Source organism: Falco peregrinus, chromosome 1 (assembly GCF_023634155.1).
Source record: "Falco peregrinus isolate bFalPer1 chromosome 1, bFalPer1.pri, whole genome shotgun sequence".
Classification (NCBI taxonomy): Eukaryota; Metazoa; Chordata; class Aves; order Falconiformes; family Falconidae; genus Falco; species Falco peregrinus.
In genome coordinates this window covers 95,668,161-95,687,295 of record NC_073721.1, presented here as the reverse complement: position 1 = coordinate 95,687,295, position 19,135 = coordinate 95,668,161, and the positions used below count along the sequence as shown (strand labels likewise).

At 49.3% G+C, this 19,135-nt stretch overlaps 1 protein-coding gene across 4 annotated transcripts in view; it reads left to right on the top strand.

Annotated features, from left to right (window-relative positions):
• The first annotated feature begins 239 nt into the window (after positions 1 to 239).
• Positions 240 to 19,135, top strand: part of FERMT2 (FERM domain containing kindlin 2) — a 52,043-nt gene continuing 33,147 nt past the window's right edge. For 2 of the 4 annotated variants that reach the window (XM_027794633.2, XM_055807771.1), the window contains exon 1: positions 241 to 583. In XM_027794633.2, coding sequence (XP_027650434.2) covers positions 427 to 583 — 157 coding nt within the window. In that variant the 5' untranslated portion in view covers positions 241 to 426. Of the gene's footprint in view, positions 584 to 19,135 lie in introns of all 4 variants that reach the window. The other 2 variants (XM_027794632.2, XM_005243000.4) reach the window with 2 other exon arrangements.

The window sequence follows — 19,135 nt, the reverse complement described above, 5'->3', positions numbered from 1 at the left end:
GCCGGGCCGGGCCGGGCCGCCCCCCGGAGAGTCCCGGATGTTGGAGCGGCCCCCGCTTGCTCCGTCCTTCGCTTCCATAAAAGGCCAAGGGGCCCGGCGGCGCGGGGCGCGTTTTTCCTTTAATTATTATCCCCCTCCTCCTCCTCCTCCTCCCCCTCCTCCCCCCTCCTCCCCCCCCTCCCCCTCCTCCTCCCCTCCCCTCCCCTCCCTCCTCTCCCCGCCCGCCCCTTCTCTCCCGCGGCGGCCCCGCAGGCAGCGGCTGGGGGCGGCGGGCAGCGCTGCACCCCCCGAGCCCGCCCCGCCGCGCCCCCAGCCCACCCCCCGGGCGCGGAGGCGGGCTGTGCCGCGCCGTGCCCAGCCGAGCCGAGCCGAGCCGTGCCGGCGGGCGGGCGCTGAGGCGCGGCTGGGGCGCAGGAGGCCGGGGCCATGGCGCTGGACGGGATCCGCATGCCGGACGGCTGCTACGCCGATGGGACGTGGGAGCTGAGCGTCCATGTCACCGACCTGGGCCGCGACGTCACCCTGCGGGTCACCGGGGAGATCCACATCGGCGGCGTCATGCTGCGCCTCGTCGAGAAGCTGGGTGAGTCCCCTGGCACCCCCCCATCCAGCCCAGCACCCTGCCCCAGCACCCAGCACCCTGCCCCAGTGCTGTGCCCCAGCACCCAGCACCCTGCCGCGGTGCTGTTCTCCAGCACCCTGCCCCAGCACCCAGCACCCTGCTCCAGCACCCCGGTACCCAGCACCCTGCCCCAGTGCGGTGCTCCAGCACCCAGCACCCTGCCCACCTTAGCACCCATCCCAGCACCCTTCCTGCCCCATGTCCCAGCACCATGCCGGTGCAGCCCCTGCCATAGCACCCCAGCCCAGCCCTAAGCTGCCCCTGTCCCCCGTGCGCCCTCCCAGCTGCCCCCAGAAGCCCCCAGTGCCATGGGTGGCAGGACCCCCACAGCCCCCACACTCCCAGCCAGCGCCCTGGGGCTGCGTTTCCCAACTGCCTCGGGCCAAACCAGCCAAACTTTCATACGCTGGGACCCTTTGCCTGCTGGTGGGGTTCAGCCCCCCCTCCGTCGGCCGCTTTGCCAGCAGGGTTTGATACAGAGCAGGGTTTGATACAGAGCTGTGAAACGTTTTCATTTACAGGGTGCTGGAGGGGGAGCGGGGCGGGTTTTTATGGGTATTCTCCAGTTTACAGAAAAAAAATGAATTCTGAAGTTAAAGCTGGTTCAGCGCTGCTTTGGATGAGGAAAGCACCTCCAAGGGCCCTTCGTGAGCATGGGGTGATTAACGGGGTGGTGTGGGTCAGGATGGGGGGTTTGAGGCTGGGAACACCGTGGTGTCCGGTGGCTTTGGGTGCATACCTGGACAAAGAGCCCGTTTGTCTGGGACGCGTGGGAACGCACGGCCGAAGCCGCTGGGATGGCTTTGTGGCGGAGGAGCCAGCTTGGACGAGCTCCCTGCCAAAAGCGAGCGGCTGACCCGCCGGCCCTGGGGAGCTCAGCCCCGCCAACCCCCCCACCCCACCCCGGCTTTTTTTTATCAGCTCTTTTTATATCAGCTCGGGTGTGTTTACTCAACGGTATAGACTGGGCTGATGACTGTAACTGCTTAAATGAAATATTCATTGCAAGGGCCCCGCGCGTGCCTGCGGCTGTGGGAGTAGTGGACCTGTCAGCTGTGCCTGCAAGTCCCGGTTCAATGCAAAGCCCTCGTGTGGCTTTGAAAATACCATCTTCCACCATGCTTAGGTTTTGATTTATTAATTATCTGAAGTTACAGGAAGGAAGAGATGGATATAAATATGCTTGTTTCGAAAGGAAGCAAGTGCTCGCATCAAAGGGTCTCGTGCTGGAGATAGCCTTGACTCTCCAAAAATTTGTTTGGTTTGGTTTTTTTTTGTAATTTTTATGCTGGAGCTGCAGAAAGATCAGCTGAAGTTGAGGAGTCAGTGGCTAGGGGGAAAAAAAAAAGCTTTCTAGAAATGATAAAAAACCCAACCTGTTGATCACAAATGAATAAGCGACGCTCCCCTCAGTTCTGAGCTGAGCTGGGTGTTGGGGCCAGCAGATGCTGAAGCAGAGCTGGGGCCAGCTTGTGTGCAGAAAGCTGGGCGCATGCACAGGGACAGAGCCCAGCGAGGACCTAAATTAGCGCTTGATGTAATGCACAACACTCCCCCCCCGAAATGCGTTTGCCCGGATCCTCTCCACTTGTTAAATTAGGGATTGTATTAGAGGGAAGGAATGCAGTGGCTGCAGTGCTGGCCCCAGTGGAGGGAGTGGGATGCTGCTTCCCCGGGGGCTCAGCCCCTGTGCCCCCCTCCCTGGGATGGTTGAGACCTGCAGATATCTCCGGCTATTGCCTTCCCTTTCCCCTTGGCCTTTGTCAGTGAGCCAAGCTATACGTATTTAGTTCCTTTTCATCTTCCTGCATGTCAGCTCTTCCAGCCTTCTCATTATTTTTATGGTTCTTCTTGGAGCTCCTGCCAGGCTATCGGGGTCAGGTTTAGCAGAGCAGGGTGGGCCAGGGCTTGCTTCTTACCCTTGTGTGCCTCCTCAATGCCCTCCTTCATCCAGCCTCTGCTGCTGCTTTGTCTCCAAATATATTAATTTTGCAATTTTTCCATGTTGAAACCATTTCTCTGTGTTTTTAACCTGTCCCTCCCCATCGTTCCTCTGTCCCTGCTGGTGTTTTTTAACAACTCCCAGCATTACAAAAATTATTCATTTGCAAAGCGGATTTTTTGCTGACAGTTTTAAGGAAATTTCTTAAAAATCAAGTTTCCTTGCAGCTCTGAGATCTCCTATGGACTGCTCCACTTGCACATTGCAGGGGGAGGAAGGAAAGGGGGTTTGTGCCTTGGGCAGGGGGTTGCTGGCTCCATCATTTGGGACAAACCTCACATAGGCTTTTTGCTGCCAGAGGGCAGGGAAAGCAGATTTCTGTGGGCTGCCCAGAGTTTCACTGATATTTAAGGCATTGCTGTGAATTTGCAGCAAACTGGCCCTGCTCTGCTGGCAGGATGCTGGTAGAAGTTCTCCAACCATTAGTAAGCAGGGGGAAGAAATGCCTTCCCTTCTGCCAGCAGCAAGGAGAGCTTGGAAAAGGGAAAGTGTAGATTAACGTTAGTATTTTCTGATGCTCGTAGGAGAAAATGATCGCAGTAAATAGCCCTTTGCCTTGGAGAGGACTGGGGTGGCATGCTGAGAGCAAGAACACAAGAGAGTCTCTTACCTGCAGCCTTGCCATTAGGGATATCAGTAAATCTTGTCGATTCAGTTCTTGCCTGTGCAGAGTCGCTGCAATTGGCCTATTTGGGAATTGGCAATTAAAATCTGTCACTAATGCAGGCAGGGATTGGAAGAAACCCAAGGAGCAGATAGGGATTCTGGTTACTCAAGTGAATTGCAATGACCTGATCACTCCCCTGTTATTTATCACCCTGCTGGATTAAACCACTTGATTAATTAAACGTGCCCTGTGCTTGGCAGAGTCATCTCTGAAAAACAGGCAAAAAAACCTGCTGAGGTTTTAAGAGCAGTAGCATTTAGTTGGTCTGTGTGGGTTGGGGTCTGTACTGGAAACTCCTGGTGCTTACCCAGGGGTTTTTAGGAATTTTGCCACTATTGACTTACAAACAAAAAATGAGGCTTAAAATCACTGGGAGTAGAGGAAGGAAGGAAGTGAACGCAGGTTATTGTTGTTGTCAACTTTAGGCTGTTTTAAACACATGCAAGAAAAACCCCTGCTTTTTTGAAATGCACAAATGAAACGGAGCTTTGTAGGGTAAACATTAAATGCGGGATTGTGTTTGGGCAATGCTCTGTACGGTAGTCGGAATAAAATAATAGCTCACAGAATCAGGGAAGGGGGGGACAAATGTTGGTTGGCAGAGGAATGGCTTCAGACAGTTGACCTAAATGTGCACTGAGCAGACTCAAAAAGTCTGTGGATAGAAGTTTTGCAGTGGAAATGCAGATTTCTCCCTAGGTGTCTTCTACAGGCAGCATATGCGTGGCAGCCAGTTCCAGCAATGGCAGCTCGCTGGGAGCACTGGGTGGAGAAGTGAGCACCTTTAGGGGTTTGTACCTGAAGAAAACTGGGAAGTGAATGAAACCAACCCAGCTAGGTTTGCAATTACAGCAGTCCTTCTGGATCAGAAGGTGTTAGCACTTGCTGCATGGCCGAGCCAAGGCAGGAGGATGGCTCAGGTGCTGCCTGGTGGTGCGCTGGTGTCCCCATTTTATCAAGCCAGGACGGGCACACGAGCTGCACTGGGACTAAATGTCAAATCAAGCTCTCTGCCTTCAGAGAGAGCAGCTGATAATGCCAGGCACTGATGACATCTTCTGAGGCCTTGGGGTCTTCTGTGAATCACATCTTGGATAAGAGTTTGGGCAACTGGTTTGAACTCCATTGTTCCCCTTGGCAGCTCCTCCGCTATCTCCTTTCCATCATCTGGGAGAGGGCGGGATGTCTCCTGAGGACTGGCAGGGCAGTTGTCACATGCAAAGTGTTTTGATTTAGGTGACATAGCATATTGTAGCACATCAAGCTCTTTTCTTTTGCTGGTTTTAGCCTGCAAATGTGCCTGGGATTCACCTGAGGGGCTCTGTTCACCGTCGAATGGACTTTGCCTGTGCTCTCTTGCCAATGACTGCAGCTGTACTAAGTGCAAGATCGATTGAAAATATTAGTGTTCTCCCTGTAAAATCTCTTTTTCTTAATGGACCCCTTAAAGGGTTATGAATAAAACACCAAGGAAGTGCAGCGTCATTGATCTCCCCGAGTTTGTGTTTGAGGTTTTGCAGTGCTTATAAATGCTCCAAGCCATCGTAAGACTAGCTGGGGAAATTCTTTGCCTTGAAACTGGAATGAACTCTTTGAAACAGCTTAAGGCTATGTAAGAGAAATGCAGCCCATTTCTATTGCAAACACAAGGCAGGATGAATCTGCAGTGCTGTCTTGCTGCTTTTGCTTTGGACTTCTGCAAGGAGACTTGCGTAGGGCCTCACTAGGTGACAATGTGTGCTTTGCTGTTAAGAGGAGGCAAGAGAAATGGTTGGAGGCTAAAGAGAAATAAAGGAAGGGTTTCATTGTAGGCACGCTTTCCAGAAATACTTATTTGAGCATCAGTGCTTGGTGCCTGGAGTATGGTTGAGGTATTTCTCCGGTCCATGCTGCCAGGATGACAGCTGAGCATCTTCATTTGCAAGATCTGCAGATGCTCATCTGGCTGTCAGTTGTCGGTTGAGATGAGAAGGATGTTTTGCATCAAAATCAGTGCTTGGTCCCTCTTTAGTATGGCTTTTCAAATACATGGCGTTCACAAGAGGACTCTGAGTGCCATTTAGTATGCTGGGATGCTTGCAAGAAGCTGTTTGTATTCCCTTTGAGGCTGGGTGGTGAGTGCTTGTCTCAAATAGTGTGATAAATGGTGGCTGTGGTTGCTGCTGAGGGCAGCTTGGGCTGCTGCAGTTTGGGCAGGCAAGAGTCCTCTGATGCTCTGTACTGACCCTGCTCCAGTTTTCCCTGGGAAACTCATCCCAGGTTTTTAAACAGCAAAACTTGCACAGCCGCCAGGAGGTGAGATGGTGAGCCCAGAGGCTGGAGAGGATCTGGCGTGGTGCTGAGCACAGAGTGCTCCTGCGCTAGAAACTGGCAGGTTTTTGGGCCGTTTTGAGGTGGAAGTGGTACCCAGGCAGCTGCTAGGCACTGCCTGTCAGGGATGCTCCCAGCAGAGATGCTCCCGCTTCAGCAGCATCTTCAAGGAGACCGACGGAACTGCTAACATGCCCTGCATTTACATATTGCCACTTGATTAATACCTTTGCTAGTGACCTGTGCAGAGTCTTTGTCCTCCGAATAACACATTTTGAATAATACTTAAGTAAGAATATGTAAGTGGCTGTTAATACAGATACTCTCTGGCTGTGCACATTGATCTGTGCAGGGCTGGCTCTTTACATCTAACAGGAAGCTTCTACGTAGGCTCACACCAAATTGCAGGATCGTGGCTCAGATAATGTCCTCTTTGTTAGCCTAAGTGGAATATTCAGCTGAACTGCCAATGACCAGAGGAATTTGGGGCGGCGGTAGGTAAAAGCCATACACAGGCAGCTCCAAGCTTCGATCACAGCAATTAGTACTTTTACCCACAGTGGTGATGACTCTTTGGAAAAAAAAAATATTTTTTTTTTTATTCTTTCACTACAAACCATCTGCTTTGGCTCAAAAGAGTCCAGCTGATGACACAGGTCCCGGTCGGAGGGGGAAGAGAGTAGGGTGGGAGGCGGCGGTGCTGTTCCCGCGAATACCAGAGACTGGGTTTGTCATACCACAGACAGGAAATTGTTGGGTTTGCTGCTCCCACCCAGCCCAAATCAGTAGTTTCCTCTTCCAGCTCCCTCAGGTTTCGATTTGACATAAGGCGCGCGGGGAAGCCGGTGTGGGGAGCTGTGCTCATGTCACTCCGAGGGAGCTAAAATGAGAAATCACCATGTTCACACACTTCCCTTTTGTCTTTCTGTCTGTCTTTCTGTCTGTCTTTCTGTCTGTCTTTCTGTCTGTCTTTCTGTCTGTCTTTTTTCCCTGTAGCCATCCTTTCCTTTTCCCCACCCTTCACCATCAGGGCTTGCATTTTGCCCAGGTATCTGGCTGAGTATCTCTTAACCATATAAAGGCCCAAACAAATTGCAATCAAAATAAAATCATAGAATAGTTTAGGTTGGAAAAGGCCCTTATGATCATCAGGTCCAACCATTAACCTACCATGACCAAGCCCACCATTAAACCCTGTCCCCAGGTGCCCTATCTACAGCTCTTTGAAACAGCTCTAAGATGGCACCTCCACTGCCTCCCTGGGCAGCCTGTGCCAGTGCTTGGCCACCCTTTCAGTGAAGATATTTTTCCTCATATCCAATCTAAACCTGCCCTAGCGCAACTTGAGGCCATTTCTTCATCTGTTGCTTGTCACCTGGGAGCAGAGACCAACCGCACCTCGCTACACCCTCCTTTCAGGCAGCTGTAGGGAGCAATAAGGCCCCCCTGAGCCCCTTCCCTCCAGGCTGACCCCCCCAGCTCCCTCAGCCGCCCCCATCAGCCTTGTGCCCCAGCCCCTGCCCGGCTCTGGACACGCTCCAGCCCCTCGGGGTCTGTCTGGTGCTGAGGGGCCCAACGCTGAGCCCAGGGCTCGAGGTGCAGCCCCCCCAGTGCCCAGGGCAGGGGGACGGTGACTGCCCCGGCCCTGCTGGCCACACTGTTTGTGACACAAGCCAGGACGCTGTTGGCCTCCTTGGCCACCCGGGCACGGTGCTGGCTCATGCCCAGCCGGCCATCCCAGCCCCCCCAGGCCCTTTCCCCCCAGGCCTCTCCCAGCCCCCTGCCCCCAGCGCTGCCGGGGCTGGTGTGACCCACGGGCACGGGGCGGGTTGAGCCTCACACCACTGGCCTCAGCCCATGGATCCAGCCTGCCCCGACCCCTCTGCAGAGCCCCCTGCCCTCCGGCAGGTCAGCTGCGGGTGGTACCAGCCAGGCAGAGGCTGCGCTGCCATTCAGCGAGGCCTGGGCAGGCTGCGGAGCTGGGCAGGTTCAGTAAGGGCAGGTGTCAGGTCCTGTGCCTGGGGGGAACAGCCCTGCGCTGCCCTGCTGAGGCCGCACCTGGAGTGCGGTGTCCAGTGTGAGCTCCCCAGTTCCAGAGAGACAGAGAACTGCTGGAGAGGGGCCAGCGGAGGCTACAAAGATGATGAGGGGACGGGAGCATCTCCCTGGTGAGGACAGGCGAGAGCTGGGGCTGTTGAGCCTGGAGAGAAGACTGAGAGGGGATCTCATCAATGCCTACAAATATCTTAGGGGCGAGCGCCAAGAGGACGGGGCCAGGCTCTTTCCAGCGGTGCCCAGCGCCAGGACAAGGGGCAACAGGCACACGCTGCAACACGGGGAGTTCCACCTGAATGTGAGGAAAAACGTCTTTACCGTGAGGGTGCCGGAGCGCTGGGCCGGGCCGCCCAGAGAGGCGGTGGGGTCTCCTTCTCTGGAGACATCCAAACCTGCCTGGGCTGTGCAGCCCGCTCTAGGAGACCCTGCTTGAGCAGGGGGTTGGGCTGGGTGAGCTCCAGAGGTCCCTTCCAGCCCCACCAGGCTGGGGTCCTGTAACACTCCTGGCAACTTGGTGTCCTCTGCAAACTTACTGAGGGTGCACCCAACCTCCTCGTCCAGATCATTGATAAAGTCATTCAACAGGACTGGTCCCAGCACTGAGCCCTGGGGGACACCGCTTGGGACCAGCCGCCAACTGAATTTAACTCCATTTACCACAACTCTCTGGGCTCAGCCATCAGCCAGGTTTTTGACTTTGCTTTACCAGAGGAGAGTGCATCCATCCAAGCCACGAGCAGCCAGTTTCTCCAGGAGAATGCTGTGGGAAACAGCTTCAAAGCCTTTACTGAAGTTCAGGTAGACAACATCCACAGCCTTTCCCTCACCCACTAAGAGGAACAGTTTAATACAGCTATATAGAAGCCAGACACTTCCCAGTGTTTCCTGGCAGGGATTTCTGAACCCTCTTTCTGTGCTGTTATGTGTGTGATGGTTGCATTTGTAGCAGGCACATTCCTCCTCTGGGTACCAGGGTAAAATCATGCCCCACCTCTGATTTTTTTTTTTTTAGTTTAGAAAAATGGCATTTAGTACTTGTCAATCTGCTGTGGGTTTATGAGCAGTTTCTTGCAACCCAGCTCTGGGACATTGTAAAGAGCAAACCAGGAGCCTAGATTTTAACCCTTGGTCTCTGATTATGGCAGGATCGTGGATAACTGCATGAAATTATGGATGTTGGGAGTGTTTACTGAGTTGGGAAAGAGAAGAGAGATTATTTGCACTGCAAACTTCAGTCATTTCAACATCACTGGTGATATCACCACTGCAAGGTCCTGGTTTGGGTGTTTGGGGGATTTTTTTTAATTTTTGTGTGTGTGTGTGTGTGGTGGTTTTTCTTACAGACAAGGAGAAGGAAGATGATATACAGTGCTTGAGGAGCTCTTGGCACAGACACACAGCCTAGCATCCAGCCCTGGGTGTGCTTGGGGGGTGAAAAGTCTTGTAGTGTTGAGGCATCTTAAAGGAGACGCATTTCTTTGTTCTCATTCTGAAGTGTGAATTAACCATTAGCTTAAAAATGGGCAGAGAAACAAAACTGAGCAAAATTTCTTAGGCAGTGGGATTCAGTTGAGTGTTCTCAGTGGCTTTTATGGGTTTTCAGATGTTATAATTCGGAAAAATACTGAGAACCCCAAGTACTACAACTCTGCTCAAAGCCATTATTTCTCCATTCGGCAAGTAACTTAGTTGTCTTGCCCAGGTTTGCTTTTTGCACGTTGCTGTCGTTGTCCAGGCTGGAGCTTCCACCAGGTAGAACTGATGGGGCAGGGGAAGAAAAGTGCCCAGCAAACTAGAGGAAAGCTTTTTTCTTCTTCTTCTTTTTTTTTTTTTTTTTTTTTGAGAGCTGTGCTTCTCTGCTTTTCTTGGGCTCAGCCATTTTCCAGTGAGGTTGCAGCAGCCCTGGGTGCAGCTCACACTCAGTGGCCATTGAAACATGAACCTTAATCTGGAGCTGTGTGCATGGCATGTCTGTGTGCCAGCATTCATCCCTCTCTTGCAGAGCAAGTGTGATCTTGGAGACCTCCAGTTTTTGGTAAAACGTGGCTGAATGTGGACAACAGGTTGAGAACAGCGTTGGGAGGGGATGCGCGCAGGCAAACAAGCACACCAGCAGTTGCATAAACCTTCCTCTTCATAATCTCAGCTGGTTTTTAGGTTGCAGAACAATTAGACAGCAACCAAAACCTCTTCTTGCCAATTAAACATTTAAAATCTCTTAACAGCTGATTATACATGTTTGTTTGGTGGTTGTTTTCTTTTTTATTTTTTTCTCCTCCTCCCTGCAGGCATATATACTTTTGGAAGGGTTAATTGCCAAAACTCCAAATTCAATTAGAAAGTCAGTGTTTTATGAAATTGCCTGGGAAGAGCTGTATTGCTGTCTTGCTGAGCTTCCCTTCCTTGCTGATAATACACAGAGCTTTGCTTGACATGATGTCTGGCTTGAGAGCTGTCTGCAGCAGAAATTGTCCTTGCCGCCATCCTTCATGTCCTGCCTGGTGGCTTTTGTGCCTGAGCTTGGTGTGTGATGGGTGAGGTGAACCCAAACTCAGGTTAAGAGGTGTGAAAGCCCTTCAAAAGCGTGTTGCGTGCATCAAGTGATTAAGAAAAATGGTGGGGTTTGTCCCATGGCATCTCCCCATGGCTCTGCAGAGGACCTATGGCAGAGAACAGCTGCTTCCCCCAAATCATGCTTTGCCCCAGGAGCTCACCCCAAAATGCATGCAAGGGAAGGCTGGTGGCATATGAAGTGCTTTTGGCTGCTGGTTGCTGCCACAGAGGGGTGAGACGCTTTTCGCTTATTCTCTGCCTGCGGGGATGCAATTTGGGCGAAACCGGGACGGTTTGGTGGATCCCACCGGGTCTGCAGGAGAGGGACCAGCACTGACTCACAGGTTTGGTGTGGGGTGCGGCTGCCCATGGTATCTTGACCCTGGCAGACCTTCCCAGGGGGCCGAGCTTTTATCAGAGTGATGATCATTAGGCTCCCTTGTGGAATTGCCTGGTGAGACTGAAGGTTCAGATGAGAGGTTGGGAATTCAAGTTGCCAGTCCTCCTTTATCTGCCTTATGCATCAATGTCCTCTGGCTCCGTTATTTGATATGATGTCTTTTTGGCATCCCCATCTTTTTGGACCAGCTCCCCTCTGTGTTGCAAGTTCAGTGGGGATGAGTCAGGATTGCAGGCTGCTGGTACCGTCACCCTGGGGCACTTTTCCTTTTTGGTGAGGGAAGCGTGATACATGGCGGGAGGGTGACGGAGCACCCAGGCTGGTAGTCAAGGCAGTTGAGTGCTCCCTGGAGAAGTGGTTTTCCTTCCTTCCTTCCTCTGCTGCTGTGTTTCTGTCTGATGCTTCCTATTTTGTGCTGGATGAATCATGGAAACCACAATCCTTAATTGAGTTTTCTCCGATTTCTCGTGATTCTATGGGAGGCAGGGAGCAGCCAGTGAAAGCCTCCTCTGGAGGGGTGCTTGATAAGTGAGGGGGAAACACTCAGCAGAATCAGGCTGTAAAGATCCTGTTTAAAAAAAAATAGAATTAAAAAAGCCCAATAATCCACCTTGCTCTCCTTTATTCCTTCCTATAGGAAAATGAGCAAGCCAAATTGCTCTGAGGTGCTGGTGCAAGGGTTTACATCAAGTCTGCACAGTCCTTGCAAAGACCTTCCTAAGCCAACTGATGCTTGTTAGTGTGGCCGTGTTGGGGAGCTAAGGTGGCCCCAGCTTTCAGCTCCTCTGGAGGGTTTTCTGATGTTTCAGCTGGGTTCAGCATCGCTGCAAAACAACTCTCCCTGCTCAGGGATTTAAACGGGGTTGGGTATGGCTGTGCTCACAAGTGAGCAGCTCAGAGAAACCCAGAGACCCCCTGCTGCAGTAGATGCTAAAAAGTAGAATAGGGTTTATCTTTTTTTTTTTTAATTATGTATCTATAGATAAGAAATTTATGCATAAAACTATAATAAAAGTATGCTAAGTACCACCAGGGCAAACACCATATGCTCAGTTCACAGCTTGTGGTACAGATTGCCAGTGCCTTTTGTATTTGTGGGATAGCATCAGAGCCGTAAAGCAAATTTAAAGGAGGTTTTGCTGTTCTTTCTGCAGGCGAGTGGCATCCGTTCAGGGCAAAGGAGCTTGCTTGTGTGGCCAGCACGAGATAAATAATTTCAGCCCGGGGAGGAGGAGGTATTTATGTTTCAGTACTAGTAGTGCAAGTAGTAGATACTGCTCTGGCATCTTAATGAATTAAATTTCCAAGTGCTAGTTGAGTGATCCTATTAACACTGAAAAGAGCTTCCTTCCTAGAGTTGACTTTACAAAAAAAGTAACTTTCAGGCTTGTCGCGATTTGCTCTTCTCTCTGAAGCCGGCGTGCGGACCTGGCTCTGACAGAGGTGCTTGAAGGCTCAGTATCCCGCGGGTGGATCAGCTCAAGTGCGGAGAAGCAAAGCCCGGTGGTGTCAGGAGCAGTATTTCGGGAGGGCATTTGGGTTTGAAGGACCAGCCTCATGCTTTTGATGCTCATTGATGCTGTGGGCTCATAAAATGTCCCTGCTCTGCACACGGGTTATAAAACAAACCAGTTGTAAAATTTCAGTGCCTCGTTGCTGGCCTGTGTAGGGGGTGAGCTCTTCAGGGCAGGGTGAGGGTTTTGAGCAACAAAAAGATTGACTGCTGCGTTTTTTGGTCACTTTTTTGGTGCTTCAGTTACCATCCCTGCCCCATCGAGACATGGGCTTACCCTTGTAAACCTCACTTATAAATCAAATAAAAGGACACTTCATTTTCCAGCAGTGCAGTAGCATGTTCCCTCATTAACAGAAGACACTCCATAATTTTTCAGAGCTAGGACACATTGAACATCTGCATTCAGCGTTGCGTCCTGATGTTCTCAGTGTCCTCCATAGGCTGCTTTGCTTTTTTTTTCCTACCTCTTTTCGTTTTTTCATTGCTCTTGAATGACTCTCTGCAACTACATGGCGTGCTTTGACGTCAGGATTTTGTGGCGGTGAACCATGAGCGTGTCCCTTGGCACGCCAGGACGAGAGGGAGGCCTCCTGCACTGGGTCACGCTCACAGGAATCACAGCATTGGGAACAAGGCTGCTTTTGTCCCTTTTTTTTAATTATTTTATTAATAAGTCAAACCTTTTCATGCAAGAAATGTTCTTCTTAAATTTAAATTCCAGCACAGGTCCACCCTGTTTTGGACACCTCTGTGGGGGTGTGCAGATGTTTTCCTGAACGTGTTTTCTCCTGAAAACAAAGTAGGATAAAATAATGGTGATAGTTGCCATTGACAGATGTAAATAGAGGAGAATTTGAGGTACCACTTTATATTTACCCATGGATAAAAGCCCTTCTGCAGGTGGTTGCTGCAGATTGGCTGCTGTATACCATATTTTTCATAGCATGTGTCAAATATGTGTGGGGCATGCGATTAAAACCCCCTGTTAGGTATCATTAGTACCAAGAGCATCAGATTGTCGAAGCTACAGCTTTATTACAACAGTCTGATAATAATTTTATAGGATCTGTATCTCTGTGTTTCAAAGTATACTTTTTCAAGCATCATAACCAGAGGCTGGAATGATTTTTGTTCCATTTTGAACTTTGCTCTGTAATTAAATCCCTGTTGGGGGGTGGAGGGAAGGCTACTCTAGTACACACCATACCCCAAAAGACTTAAACCTGCACTAAAAAATAGATTCTGCCCCATGACAGCAGCTGTGTCACCCAGCAGAACACATCAGCATTTCTGTTGGGCTCAAGATAAATGAAAACAGCTCCGTTTTTAATGTTGGGGTTTTGTTTTTTTTTCCATAATTGTCCTGGAAGGAGTGGCCTTGGCATGTTTAAAGGAATCTGGGTTTAAAGAGGTCAGTATGAGGAGGCTATGTCCCATCCCTCCACGTAGAGAACACTGTGTTCAGCTGTATAGATACGTGTGTGTGTGTGTGTATACACACATAAAATATAAATATACAAACACACAGCTATGTGTATACATAAATATATATATTTTAAAATTTGGGTTTGGGTTTTTTGCCTTATTTTTGACCACAACGGTGTTAGCTCAAAATAAACTGGTCCACTCGCTGCATTGTAGGGTCGCAGGGCAGCTTGGGCACATCTCTCCCATCAAATCCCAATCCCGGCAGTGGCTGGGAGGGTGTTCCAAAAGCAAGCGGTGATCCTGCAGCCGTCCCCAGGAAACCATGTGCGTCTGGATCCCTTCCACTGAGATGCAGAAGCTGATCCCTGCACCAGCATTTGTAGGTGGGGGAAGGAAACACAGCAGTATTTAATGGTTCTATCAGTAGTTTCTGAAAAGTAAATAATATTAATGACCATGAAAGCGGCTGCTGGCTGGAGCAGGACCTTAAGCAGTGCTTCTGGCTGTAAAATGCTTCTTTATTCTTGCCCTACCCTAGTGCCTCTGTCCTGCTCCATGCACTGGATTAGCCATTTTTGGGTACTTCTGAATGTTTCAGGAACATTTGCAATATTCTCTGATTTTTTTAGTGATGTGAAGATAATGCCTTCAGACCTTATTGACACATGCCACTTGATAATACGTGGAGAAGGAAAAAATGCCAAAGCAACCACATGGTTATGCGCAATTATTTTTTGTGGGGTTTTGTTTTGGGGTTTTTTTTCCCCTCTTTTTTTACTTGTAGTCTTAAATTGCTTTCCTTTTCAAGTTTTTAAATATTTCTGCCTTACTTTCAATGAACAGTGGCTGTGCAGTGCATCCTGAGGAGACAGGAGGGTGGAGCAGAGGGTGCATCCCCTCCCTTCGAGCTTGCCCAGGGCACACAAGGCACTCCCCAACTATTTATTGCTGGAGGTCTCTTTTCCTTTGAAGGAATTTTTCTTCCCCACCGATTCCCGATTCCCAAGAGGGGTGTGTAACCAGCCAACACCCAGCCTCTGGTTTGGAGAGCCCCTGGCCGCTCCTTGGGGGTTGCGAGTGCTGGATTAATGCGTTATCAGCAGGTATTTGAGCTTAAAGGTACTTTAAACACCCAGCTGCCTCTCGACCTGTCTGCTGCCTGCAGTCAGGGTTTTAAACAAGCTGTCCACATCTGTATTTTTTTCAATAAAACGTGTATTGCATATTCATTTAAAAAAATGCAACCCCCCTTTTTTTTTTCTTCCATCTTTTTTTTTTTTTTCTTCCATCCTTATAAAAACTCTCGAGCCATTTCAGCCCATCTGCACCAAACTCACTAAAAAGCTGGAACATTGAGGTGTTTTTTGTTGGTAGGTTGCCAAGTACAAAAACCACTTTTTGCAAGAGGAAAGGCTTGGCTTCTGAGTTGCTTTCGGTCCTTGCACTGTATCTTACATATACAGCATTTATGTATATATGTCATACACACACACACACATACACACATAAATGCTGTATATGTAAGATACAGTGCAAGGACATATTTTTATATGCATATATTTTATGTGTGTATATAATTATGTATGTGTATATTTTATATGTGTATATACGTTATGTAAGTGTGTATATATGTATATTTATATGCATAATGTATTTTTTACATATATGTATGTGTGGAGCAGTTTGAGGTATTGTGTGGCTGGCAAAAAGGCATTTTGCTACCTTGACTTCCCAAGCGTGACTAGACGAGAGCAGGACTAATCATCGTTAACGCCACCCCTGGTGCACAGTCACTGCTGGGGAAGAGCCAGGACTGGGGAGGGCTGCTGTGTAATTCTGCTCCTATAGAAAAACAACCAGTGGGATGGATGGGCTTTGGTTCTGCATGTTTTGTACCGGAGGAAGATGGTCCTTTCGGATTGCTCCCGTGGGAAGGCTGAAGATTTGAATCTATTGCTCTAAAAGCCATCACTTATAATTAAGAAATGAACTGAAACCTCTGCTGTGGCTGCATCCGCTGCCCCTCCTAAAGTGAAGAGAATTGTAGGGAAGCCAGCTTCAGCTGCAGATCTTTGTTTCTAAAACTCAAACAAAAATGCACATTGTAAACCAGACAGGCTTGCAGAAGTTCCCTATGTACCTACTGAAGCTTATGCAGGAGCTTTTTATAATCTGCCTTCAGTGTTAGGGTGGTGGAGGTATTCGTGGGCTCTTTGCTGTCCCGTGGATTTAATCAGGGATGTGTGTGTGAAAGGGCAACTGGTGCTACCCCAGGGTAGCCTTGCCCAGAGGTAGGGACCGCCAGTGCTGGAGTTTCCAGCTCTCCAAATATCAGCCTAGTGGAGTTTAACCGTGTGCTGGGGTGGGGAGGAAGAAAAGAGGTTTGTTTGGTCGTATCAGGGCTCTATTGTCCTGAGCGGTGCATGGAAGGAGAGCCCGTCTGCAATAGGGGATATCCCGAAATAACAAGGCAAATACAGTGTTTATGTAACGCTGGAGGCTTGTATACTACTGCTAGTGAGTCGTAAGCTTGCCCAGAGAGCCTGCCAAGTGACAGTAATGCTGCTGAAGAAAGGAGGTTCAATAGCTGCTGCAGAAAAGGAGCAGAAAAGGGACTTTAAAAAGCCACAGATCGGCAAAGGGAAAGTGTTTGGAGCAGCGGGCCTCTGGGATAAATGGGCCATCAGGCAGAGTGGGTGCGGCTGCCTCAAGGAAATTCAGCTTTCTTGCTGAAGTGGTAAGTGTGTGTGTGTGTATCTGTGCAAGAGCAGGCCCAGAATCAAAATACACTTTGTGTGCATCTCAATTAAGACTTACTTTCTGCTACTTTAATTCTAGATGTGAATTTAGTGGTAGCTGTGGGAATGAAAATCTGCAACTGTAATTAATGCTGGACAAGCTGGTGTGATGTGACTGTGGCGAGGCACTGGCATGAATTCAAAGCTATGGATGTTTGAAGTTTAAAACACTTTATTGAGCAGCCCTTCACCTCGTCTCTCAATGTTCTGTCCTCGCAGAGGTCTCTGCAGCTGTCTGGATGATTTAAGATGCCTCTTGCATTTGCAGGACAGTCTGAACAGCTTTTCAAGGTGAACAGCGAGCTTGCTTCGTGGGTTTTGCTGTACAAAATGTCCTCGGCATCACCCGTCTGCCTGTCTGCCTCTTGGTGAGGTTTTGGGAGGCAAATGCAAAACCAAGTTCTTCCTCAGAAAAAAAAAATCACATCTGGGTTCCCCAGCCCTCCTGGGCTCCCAGCAGCTGAGGTTTCAGGTCAGGCTGTGTGTGGGGGTGGAGGAAGCGGGGAGCGAGGTTTATTTTTGATGCCGGGAAGGAAGCCCTGTGCTTCCCTTTCCCGTGGGTCCTGCTGTTGGGGTTGGGCTCCTGGAGCTCCCTGTCCCCAGCCCATGCTCCAGCTGATGCTGACAGCTCCATCCTCCACGTCTCCTCAGCGTCACCTGGCAGGTTCCTTGCTTGGAAGCAGAACATCTGTGGCAATGCTTTGCTGTGACCCTAGCAGGTGTGTGCAGCTCGTTTCCAGGGATCCCTCTGTGCTTTCCTTTGCTCGAGATGACCATGGTGGGAAGATGCTTTTTTATTGTACTAAGGACATCTAAATCCTGGCGTTCCTCTTCCTGTGCTGTGCCATAGGCAGGAATCAGCCTGATTTAGACTAATATGGGTGGATGTTCCCATCCCACTGAACAAGCGTGTTTCTTTTGTTGTTTACTTTGATTGAGATGCTGATGAATGCTTGCCGGCTTTGACCATTTCTGCTTTGCCTAACAGCATCACTGTAAGGCTGGTGCACTTCATGGCTGGAAAGAGCAGCTCAGGGATGTGCAAGTTGCATTTCACAGCTCAGAGAAGCTTCTTGATCTGCAGACACCTCCACTGAGATTTGCAGCATGGCTTTGGACCTGTAGTAACCTTTTGAATTTGAGGTCTGGGATCTCTAAAATGAGCTTGCAGTGCTCGGTGACTTAACTGGGGTCTGATAAATAAGAAACAGCCAGTCCTGTGACTGACAGTAGTAAATCGGAAAAGACTGAGCTGAAATAATAAGCCTTGTCGTAAAGCTGTAACCCCGACAAATCAGTAACTTGTGAATTGGGACCCTGGTGAAGATTTATAAACCTTTGATCAGATTTAACCAGGCAATTGGCATTCCCTGGCATGCAAGAATTGCTCTGAGCCCTGGGTTGCACCCACTGCCTTGCAAAGCACTGAAGGTTTCTTGTCAACATGTTAAACTCAACCCCACAAATCAGCTGCTAAACATTTGCCAAGTTCTTTTATATGTAACTACCCTGTGGGGCAGCCACGCCACAGACCTTTACCTTTCTGGCTATAGCCAGCATCTCACTGTTAATTCAAAGTGTTAATTGCTCTCTGGCCAGAAGACGATGCTGTGCATATTTGTGCCATGGCCTGAAAGGTTAATCTGCAGCGTAAACCCAAATCCCCTTCTGTTAGGCAAAAATGTTAGTGATTCAAAATGCCTTTTTCTTCCTCCCAAGACTTTCGGTGCCAATTTGTTCAGCTTTCAGTAGGGCAGAAGTTGGACTTCATTACTAGAGTCCATTGTAATGATTTCTCAGATTTTTTTGAGAGTAGCCAAGGCTTGTGCAAGCTTGCATGCTTTTCTATATTTGGTTTTGTTTAATTTGATTGTACAAAGCTGTTGAAAAGTCTAGCTGAACATTTCCACTTTCTGGCTGCGTGATTATGCCATTAGACCAGGAGTTCAAAGAAAAAAAAAAAGTTTCTGCTGGGTTTTCTCAGTAACCCGGAGCTCGAGATCCCATTTTCAGATAGGGACAGAAAAAAGTTCATTTGTCACACTGTTCTCATCTTTCTCATCTTGATTAAGTTCAGACGTGGCTCGTGGGGATAATCATGATGTTGGTTCTGGAGTACATTCCTCAATACCTTCAGCCTGTTTGATGGTGGGTCTCCTGGGGCTGTGCCCCCTGGACTCGGCTGTGTTTGCCCTTGGCTTTCTGGCTGGTGCCTTGGGATGCACGAGCATTGCTGCTGAGGGGTGGAGAAAGGAGCTGTTGTGATAAACGTCAGGTGGCAGTTTTAATTTGGGTGAAACTGATGTTTTATGGTAGGAATAGAGGATCACAAGAGGATCTGGAGCTGAAAACTGAATTATTGTATCACTGGTTTGCTTTCAAGCTTCTTTTTTATTATGAAAATTAAAATAATCTTCATACAAAGTCCATAAGCTCAAAACTTATTGGTAACTCTATCACTTGCAGTATCAAGTATAGAAATGTCCCTGCAGCTTGTCCTGCAGCCTCTTGAGGTCCTTGTGTGCTTGCCCAGATGACAATCTGCGGAAACTTTGGATTTTCATTTGAAATGAGAGCTTTGGCTGTCGGCATCGGTGCTGACACCCCCCACACACACACACCCTCCAGTCTGTATTTTTGGAGACAGAGGGTTTAGGCTAAACAGAGCTTTGCAAAATGTAGCTGCAACACCTGAACCATTCCCTTCCCCTGTCCTTTCCTTTCTCCTGTGTGGTGGGGGAACATTGCACAGTTAACACTGGCCAGTGGTTGTCAGAGTGGAAG